Genomic DNA, 12,346 nt, shown 5'->3' with positions numbered 1-12,346 from the left:
TAAGGTGCAACAGAAGAGTGTAAGAGTGGGTGACAAGACTCTGGCATCCTTAGGGAGAAATGACAGGGCAGATGGCTATGTATATAAATTACTAGGGACCTGGATGGGGCTGACACAACAACCATTAAGAAGGAAAGATCCTGGGCGGGGCAGAGCCAAGATGGTAGAGAGTAGCCAGCAAATTGCGTGAGCTCTCCTTCATTGCCCCACAAAAATAAAAAAATAAAATAAGCTGCATTATGAGTAAAAAAAAAAGAACTTTCACGATTGAGAGATTCTGTGTTGACAGGGAAGAGGAAAACACAAATTCAGATGAGGACAATACTCCCAAATTGCCAACATGTGAAGCCTCAAGAGGGAAGATGAATTGGTCTCAAGAACAAAAAGCCTTCTGGGAGGAGCTCAAAAAGGATTTTAAAAATCAATTGAGAGAAATGAAAGCAACACAAGAAAATTATGAAAAAAAAGAATCAGCCGCTTGGAAGAGGAAGCACAAAGATTGACTAAAGAAAACAATTCCTTAAAAAATTAATCTGGCCAAATGGAAAAAAAGGTGCATAATCTCATTGAAGAAAACAATGCCTTAAGAATTAAAATTGGACAGTTGGAAGAGAAGGAATCCATGAGACACCAGGAATCAGCCAAGCAGAATCAAAAGAATGAAAAAACAGAAGAAAATGTGAAATACCCCATTGGAAAGACAACTGATCTGGAAAACAGATCCAGGAGAGACAATTTTAGAATCATTGCGCTGCCTGAAAGCCATGATAAGAAAAAGAGTCTAGACAACATATTCCAGGAAATTATTAAGGAGAACTGCTCTGATATAGAATCAGAGGATAAAATTATCATTGAAAGAATCCACCGATCACCTCCTGAAAGAGACCCCAAAAGGAAAACTCCAAGGAATATTGTAGCCAAATTCCAGAATTATCAGGTGAAGGAGAAAATACTCCAAGCAACCAGAAAGAAGCAATTTAAATATCATGGAGCCACAGTCAGGATTGCTCAGGACCTGGCAGCTTCAACATTAAAGGTCCTCAAGGCTTAGAATATGATATTCTGAAAGGCAAAGGAGCTTGGATTTCAGTCAAGAATCTATTACATAAAGGAAATTAAGGGGTTAAAAAGGGAGCCTATAGGGAGAAGAGGAAAGGGGAGGTGGAATGGGATAAATTACATCATATGAAGAGGTGAAAAAAAAACCTATTACAACAGAGGGAAAGAAGGGAGGGGTGAACATTGTTTCAACCCTACTCTCATTGGATTTGATTCAAAGAGGGAATAACATATACGTTCATTTGGATAAAGAAACTTAGCTGATTCTTTAGGGAAGTAAAAGGGGAAGGGGAAGGGGGAGACTGATAGAAGAGAAGGCAAAAGCAAGGGAGAAAAGGGTAAAGAAAAAAGAGGGGGTGAAAAAAGGGAGGGCAGATTGGGGGAGGCAGGGGTAGAAGCAAAATGTTGCTGAGGAGGAATAGGGTGAAAGAAGGGGGGAAGTACAAAGGGGGTAAATAAAATGGAGGGGAATCGACAGTTAGTAATAATAACTGTGAATGTGAATGGGATGAACTCTGTTATAAAAGAGAAGCGAATTGCAGAGTGGATTAAAAGCCAGAATCCTACAATATGCTGTTTACAAGAAACACATTTGAAGCAGAGAGATACACACAGAGTAAAGGTAAAAGGCTGGAGCAGAATATATTATGTTTCAGCTAAAGTTAAAAAAAAAAGGGGGGGAGGGGTAGCAATCTTTATCTCAGACAAAGCACAGGCAAAAATAGATCTCATTAAAAGAGAAGGAAGGAAACTACATCTTGCTAAAAGGCACTATAGATAATGAAGCAATATCAATATTAATATATATGCGCCAAGTGGTATAGCATCCAAATTCTTAGAGAAGTTAAATGAGTTACAATAGGAATTAGACAGTAATACTATACTAGTGGGGTATCTGAATCTCCCCCTCTCAGAATTAGATAAATCTAGCTGAAAAATAAATAAGAAAGAAGTGAAAGAGGTGAATAGATTACTAGAAAAGTTAGACATGATAGATGTCTGGAGAAAATTGAATGGGGATAGAAAGGAATATACCTTTTTCTCAGCAGTACATGGCACATTTTCAAAAATTGACCATGTATTAGGTCACAAAAACATCAAAGTCAAATGTAGAAAGGCAGAAATAGTAAATGCATCCTTCTCAGATCATGATGCAATAAAAATTACATGTAAGAAAGAGCCATGGAAAAGTAGACTGAAAATCAATTGGAAACTAAATAATTTCATTCTAAAGAATGAATGGGTCAAACAACAAATCATAGAAACAATCACTAACTTTATCCAAGAGAATGACAATAATGAGACAACATACCAAAATCTATGGGATGCAGCCAAAGCAGTGCTTAGGGGAAAATTTATAGCTCTAACTGCTTACATGAATAAAAAAGAGAAAGAGGAGGTCAGTGAATTGGGCATGCAACTTAAAAAGCTAGAAAAAGAACAAATTAGAAATCCCCAATTAGATACTAAACTAGAAATCCTGAAAATTAAAGGAGAAATTAATAAGATTGAAAGCAAGAAAACTATAGAATTAATCAATGAAACTAAGAGCTGGTTTTATGAAAAAAACAATAAAAAGATAAAATATTGGTAATCTGATTTAAAAAAAGAAAGAAGAAAACCAAATTACCAGTATCAAAAATGAAAGGGGTGATGTTACCACGAATGAAGTGGAAATTAAATCAATAATTAGGAATTATTTTGCCCAACTGTGTGCCAATAAATTTGACAATCTAAATGAAATGGACATTTACAAAAATACAAACTGCCCAGGTTAACTGAAGAGGAAATAGAATCCTTAAATAAGCCCATATTAGAAAAAGAAATTGAACAAGCCATTAATAAACTCCCTAAGAAAAAATCCCCAGGGCCAGATGGGTTTACAGGTGAATTCTACCAAACATTTAAAGAACAATTAATTCCAATATTATACAAATTATTTTGGAAAATAGGTGAAGAGGTTCTACCAAATTCGTTTTATGACACAAATATTGTGATGATACCAAAACCAGGCAGAGCAAAAACAGAGAAAGAAAATTATAGACCAATTTCCCTAATGAATATTGATACTAAAATCTTGAATAAGATATTAGCAAGGAGATTACAGCAAGTGATCACCAGGATACTACACAATGACCAGATGGGATTTATACCAGGAATGCAGGGCTAGTTCAACATTAGGAAAACTACCAACATAATCAACCACATCAATAAGAAAACTAAGCAAAATCATATGATTATCTCAATAGATGCAGAGAAAGCTTTTGACAAAATACAGCACCCATTCCTAATAACACTAGAGAGCTTAGGAATAGGTGGAGCTTTCCTGAAAATAGTAAAGAGTATCTACCTAAAACCATCCACAAGCATTATATGTAATGGAGATAAGTTAGAGGCCTTCCCAACAAGATCAGGGGTGAAACAGGGATGTCCATTATCACCTCTATTATTCAATAATGTACTAGAAATGTTAGCATTAGCAATAAAAGAAGGAAAAGGAATTAAGGGAATCAGAATTGGCAAGGATGAAACAAAATTATCACTCTTTGCAGATGATATGATGGTATACTTAGAGAATCCTAGAGAATCAACTCAAAAATTACTTGAAACAATTAACAATTTTAGCAAAGTAGCAGGATATAAAATAAATCCACATAAATCATCAGCATTTCTATACATGACCAACAAAGTCCAGGAGCAAGAGATAGAAAGAGAAATTCCATTTAAAGTAACGGTAAATAATATGAAATACTTAGGAGTCTACTTGCCAAGGCAAATCCAGGAACTCTACGAGCACAATTACCAAATACTTTTCACACAAATCAAATCAGATCTAAATAATTGGAAAGATATCAATTGCTCATGGATAGGCAGAGCTAATATAGTAAAAATGACAATTCTACCTAAATCAATTTACCTATTCAGCACCATACCAATCAGACTACCTAAAAATTATTTTATAGAGCTAGAAAAAATAATAACAAAATTCATCTGGAAAAACAAAAAGTCAAGAATAGCAAGGGAAATAATGAAAAAAATGCACAAGAAGGTGGGTTAGTGGTACCAAACCTGGAGCTTTACTATAAAGTGGCAGTCATCAAAACTATCTGGTACTGGCTAAGAAATAGACTGGAGGATCAATGGAATAGGCTAGGCACAGGAGACACAGTAGCAAGTGACATTAGTAATGCAGTGTTTGATAAACCCAAAGACTCCAGCTTCTGGGATAGGAACTCAATATTTGACAAAAACTGCTGGGAAAACTGGAAAATAGTATGGCAGAAATTTGGCATAGACCAACATTTTACACCTTATACTAAAATAAGGTCAAAATGGATACATAGTTTAGACATAAGAGGTGATACCATAGGTAAATTAGGAGAAAAAGGAATAGTCTATCTTTCAGATCTTTGGAAAGGAGAAGAGTTTATGACCAAACAAGAGATAGAGAATATTATGAAATGCAAAATGGATGATTTTGATTACATTAACTTAAAAAGGTTTTGTACAAACAGAAGCAATGCAGCCAAAATTAGAAGGGAGGCAGAAAGCTGGGAAACAATTTTTGTGGCCAGTACTTCTGATAAAGGCCTCATCTCTAAAATATATAAGGAACTAAATCAAATTTATAAGAATCCAAGTCATTCCCCAATTGAGAAATAGTCAAATGATATGAACTGGCAGTTTTCTGATGAAGAAATCAAAGCTTTCTATTCCCATATGAAAAAATGCTCTAAATCACTATTGATTAGAGAGATGCATATTAAAACAACTCTGAGATACCACCTGACACCTATCAGATTGACTAATATGACAAAAAAGGAAAATAATGAATGTTGGAGGAGCTGTGGGAAAATTGGAACACTAATGCATTGTTGGTGGAGCTGTGAACTGATCCAGCCATTCTGGAGAGCAATCTGGAATTATGCCCAAAGGGCTATAAAGTTTTCCCTTTAACCCAGCAATACCACTTTTGGGTCTTTTCCCCAAATAGATCATAAAAAAGGGAAAAGGACTCACATGTACAAAAATATTTATAGCTGCTCTTTCTGTGGTGGCAAGGAATTGGAAATTGAGGGGTTGCCCATCAATTGGGGAATGGCTGAACAAGTTGTGGTATATGAATGTAATGGAATTCTATTGTGCTGTAAGAAACAATGAGCAGGAGGAGTTCAGAGAAACCTGGAAGCATTTGCATGAACTGATGATGAGTGAGATGAGCAGAAGCAGAACATTGTACACAGTATCATCAACATTGTGTGTTGATCTACTATGATGGACTAGATTCTTCTCACCAATGCAATGGTACAGAAGAGTTCCAGGGGACCCATGATGGAAGGGGATCTCCAAATCCAGAAAAGAAAAAAAAAAAAAAGAACTGTGGAGTAGAGATACTGATTGAACCATACTATTTCTTTTGCTTTTGGTGCTGTTGTTTTTCTATTTTCAGGTTTTTCCTCATTGCTCTGATTCTTCTCTTGTAATATGACTAATGCAGAAATACGTTTAATGTTATTATGTGTATGTGTATACATATACATATACATACATATATATATATATAAACGTATATCAGATTACCTGCTCTCTAGGGGAGGGGGAGGGAGGGGAGGGAGGGAGGAAAATCTGAAATTGGAAAGCTTGTATAAACAAATGTTGAGAACTATTTTTACATGTAACTGGAAAAAAAATTAAATACTTTTATCAGAAAAAAAAGAAGGAAAGATCCTTATTGAATCTGAGCAGAAGGTGGGCTGAGGTATTGGGAGAAGAAGTCCTTTGATGGTCCAATATGCTCTGCCCAGAGAGGGAGAAGTAGAAGTGGTATAGGAAGCTTGAAAAGAGATAAGAAGGTGTGGAATGAATGCTGAGGGCGACGAGATAATTGCTCAGATAAGAGTAGTTGCTAGCACAAAAGCAGGGAGGGGAAGAGTTTAGTACCAAGATTTGCAATCTTGGAATCCTTGCCTCTTTCCTCTTCCACTTTTCTCCCAAAATCTTATCCCCTGCTAAATCTCCTCAATTTACTTCTCCTGTTTGCAGACTGCTCTTCTCTATACTCATACACCTAAATCCTAGAACCTTGTTCTCATCACTTCTCACCTGATTGGATTACTGAAATAGCCTTTTAATTGCTCTCCCTGCCTCCAAGTTTCTTCACTAGCCAATCTATTTTCTATCCAATGCAAGAACTAATCTTCCAAAATCACAGATCTGATCATATCTACTACCTATTCAGAATTCTTCTAGGTTTCTCTATTTGTCCTGAGGGCAAAATACAAAATCATCATCCTTCCTTTTAAAGTTGTTCTCAATAGAGCATCAGCCTACCTCTCCACACTTACTACAAATTATGTTTACACATTCTACATTCTAGTCAAATGGTCCTACTAGCTATTCCCCATCCAAAACATCCTGTCACCTATCTCCATGTGTTTGCATAAGAGATCCCTCACATCTGGAATTTATAACCTCCACCTAGCTTCTTTCAAAGCATTCCTCAAGTGCCACCTCCTATCTACATAAAGCCTTTCCTGATATCTCCCCCACACTCCCAGTTATCAAATCTCTCTTCTAAATGATATTACTTGGTATTATTTCATGTGAACTTTGTATTTATTGATGTACGTGCTACACACTTCTCCTCCCCACCCCCAAATCTAAGTTTTTCAAAGGCAGAGATTGTTTTTGTTTTTCTATCTCAAAAGCTTAGATCAGTGTGTTGTACAAACTGGGCATTTAGTAAATATTTGTTGAACTGAATTGAATTGAATTTGCCGTCATTTGCATGGACCACAATTGGAAATAGAAAGGACTTGGAAGCATAGCTATATCCTAAGTCAAAAAGTCTACTGAGCTCAGGAAAGGCAACTAAGGAAACAATTAAGTAGATCTTAAAAAGTACATTTAATCTAAATGAGAGGTTTTCTGCTAGTTATCCTGATGCATTTGTATCTCAAAAGAATAAAATGGCCCCTTAGATTATGTGCTGGAAGAGTTGCACTCTCTTTATAAAACTAGAAAAGATACCAGTAGATGGCAGCAGAGAGTAGCAGAGAACCTTCTTGGACTGCTTTAAGAGATTCATGGTGCCCAAGACTCCAGAGTTGATGATTCTTCTATAATTTGTTCTGTTCAAACTACATCTAGAGTATAGTATTTGGTTCTGGGTCATATCCAGAGGAGAGAAAGAAGGTAAAACTAAGGTTATCATGGCCTTGAATTCATGCCATATGGGTATTAATTGAAGAAACAAGGAATGTAAGCCTGGAGAAAAGTAGACTTATTACGACAGTGGAGATATAACTGTTCAAGTATTTTAAGACATGTCACATGGAAGAGTGATGAGACTCGTTCTGCTTGGTCCCAGGTAACAAAGAGGCAATGGGTCGAAGTTACAAAGTAAATTTAGGCTTGACTTCAGGAAAAGCCTCCTAACAATTAGAATTATCCAAAAGTGAGATGGGCTGCTTTGAAAGATAATGGTCTCTCCCCAATGATATTCTGGAAAATATTTCACATTGAGCTCTTGGTGGGGGAATTGTTTACACAACTCACTTTTAAGTGTAATCTTCATTATTAACACTTTCTTCATCACTTTATTAAGTATAGACCATCAACAAAACAATAAATTAAGATCTGATTTGTAGGATTTGCTTATTTTCAAGGTGTAAATGAAAATTTAGCAATCAGCTGTCAAGCACTGGTATGAGTTGACTCCAGAAAATCCCTGGTTCTCCCTCACTAGAGATATTAAGGTAAAAAATAGAAGGCTACCATTTGTCAAATATGATTGAGAAGAATTCTTATTTTGGCATGAGTTGGATTAGGTGCCCCTGAAATTCAATACAACTCTGGGATTGTAGGAATAGGGAAATTCAAACGCAGGTTTCTTCTGATTCTAAGTCCAGCAATCTTTCATAAAGAGAAACTTGCTAAGCATAAACTTCATGGAACTCACATAAATATATTTAATTGACTATGAATTTTAATAAACCCAATAAAAAATAAGACCAATAATCTTACCTTTAAATAAGCTTATTATGGTCAGTAAGATTACTTACCTTAAAGTAAGCATGATGTAGACCAACATTTTGAAGAACTGTTTTCCTCGATGTTGTTAAACCTTGAGGGCAATTCTCAAAGTGTACATGATGAGCCAATAGCACAACTTTGGCAGGACCAATCTAATAGTAATATGAGGAAAAGAAAGGGAAAAGAGAATGTAATTCACACTCAATAAATACAGTATCAATTTCAATCAGGCTTTTCCTGCCCAAAAAATAATCAAGATATAATAATAGATAATACATATTAAAGCAAAGTTATAACTTTGAAAACAAAGATTAAAACCAAACATGTTGGGAGGGAGTATGGTAGAAGGAAAGATGTATTGCATCTGTAATCAAAAGACCCATATTTAAAGCTCAGCTCTACCACCTGTGTGACTTTGAGCAAGTCATTTAACCTCTTAAGGCCTTAACTATAAAATAGGAGGGTTAGACTAGATGACTTCTTTTGTCCCTTTCAGCTCTAAGCCTATGATCCATGTTCTTTCTTGAAAATATTCTATTTCAAATGAAATTCATTAATAAGATAAGGATATTAAGACCCAGACATGTTAAATGACTTGCCTAAAGTCATAAAGATAGCAAGTAGCAAAACCAGGATTCTCAGACTATAAATTCAGCTTTCTTTCTGCTACACCACAATACTTCCAGGGTCTATCATTTTATTTCCATTTGAAACTAGTGGTATTATTTTGTTTGCCAATATTGAACTATAATATCTAAGGTTTATAAGGCACTGTGATGTTTGTAGAGTGCTTGACATGCATTTCATTTCATCCTTACAACCTTTCTGTGAGGTAGGTTTTATAAGCATTATTATTCCCATTTTACAGAAGAGAAAAACAGTTTGAAGAGTTTAAAAGTAACCATTTCATAATGACACAGCTGGTTATAGCATGGAAATAAAATTTGAACCCAAACTGAGTCTCCTAACTTCAAATTTAAGGTTCTTTTCACTGTGCTATAATACCTCTTCAGTTTAAGTTGAATTTGTGCTTAGAAAAGTTTAGATTTTTTTAAATTTTTTAATTTAATGTAATTGATTATATTACAAGTGGTACTACAAATCCCTACAAATGCATATCAATAAACATGGTTTTAATCTTTTTGCACTAACCAATGTTCCCCTTTTAAGGGCAAGAGGACACCCCACACAAATTTTCCACTTTGGGAGAAGGGAGAGAGAATAGTACCAATAAATCACCATTCTTTTCTGAAATAAAATTAATTTTGTTATATTTAATTTTTGTTAAAAGTTAAATATGTATTTTCATGTTATATTTCATATCATAAAAATGAATTTTAATAAAAAGAAAAATAGCAAAAATGATCAATATGTAGGGGAGGGTCAGAAATTTGACAATAGGAATAAGGTTGTATACCTGTGTACCCCTTGCCTCTACAAAAAAGTTGAAGAAGATGTCATCTGGCTTCTTTGAGGCCAAGTTTATTCCTCAAAATTTTGCAACATTACTTTTTTTTGGTTGTTAAGGGTTTTTTCCATTTACATTATTATTGTCAATGCTTATATAGTTTTCTTGCCACTGCTTACTTCACTTTGAGTCAATTCATGTACATCCATCCATGGCTCTGTATTCATAATGTTCATCATTTTTTACAGCATAGTCATATCCTATTACACTCATATACCAGTTTGCTTAGTCATTTTCCAAAAGACAGGCATCTACTTCCAGTTCTATGCTACCACAAAAATGTTGCTATAAATATTTGGGTACATATATTTTTATCACTGACCTCCTTGGGGTATATTTCTAGCAGTGGAAACTCTAGGTCAAAGGATATGGACTTTTTATCCATTTGTTTTCATGATCCAAAGTTGTTTTCCAAAATTATTATACTAATTCTCTCTACCAATAATGAGTATCTATTTTTTCAGGACCTCTTTAATATTTATTATTCCCATCTTTGTGTTATTTTTGTCAATTTTCTTGATATGAGGTAAAATGCCAAGATTGTCAGATTTGGATTTTTCTTATTACCAGTGATTTGAAGTAATTGGTCATATTTGTTATTAGTTTATAACTCTTTTGAGAACTGTTTGTTCATATCCCTTGATCACTTATCTATTAGGGAACATCTTTTGGTCATACATGTGTATAGACAAATATATAAATATATATATATAAACATATACATATATTTGCTGTATGCAACATATATATTTCTATATAAATATCTGACCAAAACCTATTTAAGTATGTATGTATGTATACTTGTATGTATCTCAGTGTATATGTGTGTATATTCATACATATATGTGTGTGTGTGTGTGTGTATTAGTGGTCCATATGCCTTGGATATCAAACTCTTATATGAGAAATTGGAAACAAATATTTTTCCATTTGACTATTTCCATTCTTATGCTAAGTGCATTAATTTTCTTTGTAAAGAAACTTTTCAATTATATGCAATCAAAATTGCTTATTTGATTTTTTGTTAAATTTCTCTGAGAGCAGCTAGGAGGCATAGTGGATAGAGCACTAGGTCTGGAGTCAGGACATGTCATCTTCCTAAGTTTAAATCTGACCTCAGACACTTACTAGCAATACGACCCTGGGCAAATGACTTCACTCAGTTTGCCTCAATTTCTTCATCTGTAAAATGAGCAGAGAAGGAAAGGGTAAACCATGCCAATATCTTTGCCAAAGAAACCCCACATGGGGTAGGGTCACAAAGAGTTGTACACAATTGAAAAATGCCTCAACAACAACAATTGGGAGTATATGCATGTAATAGAATATGACTATTCTGTGAGAAAAGATGAAATATTGCAGATGTATAAAAACCTGGAAAGGCTTGTAGTAAACTGATTGAAAGTGAACTGAGAAGAACCAAAAGAACAACTTGTATATTGACAACAACATTGTAAATGACAACAACTTTGAAAGACTTAAAAACTCTGATCAAAACAATGACCAACCACAACTTCAGAAGACTGAAGATGAAGCATATGTCTCCTCTCTTGGCAGAGATGTCAAGTCAACAAGCACCTGCTATGTTCCAGGTATAGTGAAAAAACAACCCTACCCTCAAGCAGCTCACAGTCTAATGAAGGAGACAAGAGAGATGTTGTGAAGATAGAATGGCCAGAGCTAAACAATGGATTACATATAGGAAGAGGGGAAAATAAAAAGTCAGGAACAATGTCAAGGTCGCAAGCATTGGTTATTAGGAACATGGTGGTGCTCCAAAGAGTAAAAGGAAACTTAGAAAGAGGGGAGAGTTTTGGAGAAAAGATAATGAGTTCAGTTTTTGATATGTTGGATTTACTATGTCTACAGGACAAATGGTTCAAGATGTCCAATAGGCAGTAGGAGATGTCAGATTAGAGACTAGGAGAGATTAGGGCTGGATAAACAGATCTGAGAATTATTTACATGGAGATGATAATTGAGTCCTTGGAAGATAATGGATTATATTTACAAAACAATACATACATTTTCAAAACTGAACAATATGACATAAATGGGGGGGGGTAGTTTTGACAAGTTATTTGTTACAAGGTGGGAGCTTAATATGAGGAGGAAACAAGGAAAGGGGAGTTGTGTGTAGTGGTAGAAATACAGAAAAAGAAGAAAAGATAGAAAAGAACATTAATGAAACTTTTTGTTTTTGTTTTTGTTTTTGTTTTTGTTTTTGTGGAGAAATGAGGGTTAAGTGATTTGCCCAGGATCACACAGCTAGTAAGTGTCAAGTGTCTGAGGTTGGATTTGAATTCAGGTACTCCTGAATCCAAGATCCGTGCTTTATCCACTGTGCCACCTAGCTGCCCCCATTAATGAAACTTTTTAAAATATGGAGAAGAGAATGTAAGGAAGTTCTAAAACAGACACAGACAAGAAGGACAGTGTTTGATATAATGCTACCATGTTAAATTTGATATATACTTTATTTTTTTGTGTGTGGGGGGGGGCAATGGGGGTTAAGTGACTTGCCCAGGGTCACACAGCTAGTAAGTGTCAAGTGTCTGAGGCCGGATTTGAACTCAGGTACTCCTGAATCCAGGGCTGGTGCTTTATCCACTGCACCACCTAGCCATTCCTCGATATATACTTTAAAAAAAAAAAAAACATGGTAGATTCTAAGTTTGGTTTCACATGCAATCCTCTCCTCTTTTCCTATCTTTTGTATACAAAAACGTTCATATTTGTTGAAGACAACCAAGTTCATAACAAAAGAAATATGTAGAAGAAAGA

The 12,346-nt window shown here is 35.0% G+C and overlaps 1 protein-coding gene across 1 annotated transcript in view; it reads right to left on the bottom strand.

Annotated features, from left to right (window-relative positions):
• CFAP47 (cilia and flagella associated protein 47) overlaps positions 1 to 12,346 on the bottom strand; it is an 849,402-nt gene that overhangs the window by 754,418 nt on the left and 82,638 nt on the right. Inside the window, 1 exon segment of the mRNA XM_043993472.1 lies at positions 8,124 to 8,246. Within this exon segment, the coding sequence (XP_043849407.1) occupies positions 8,124 to 8,246 (123 nt within the window).

Source organism: Dromiciops gliroides, chromosome 3 (assembly GCF_019393635.1).
Source record: "Dromiciops gliroides isolate mDroGli1 chromosome 3, mDroGli1.pri, whole genome shotgun sequence".
Lineage (NCBI taxonomy): Eukaryota > Metazoa > Chordata > Mammalia > Microbiotheria > Microbiotheriidae > Dromiciops > Dromiciops gliroides.
The sequence above is the reverse complement of the archived record's forward strand: the minus strand, read 5'-3'. Positions and strand labels throughout refer to the sequence as shown.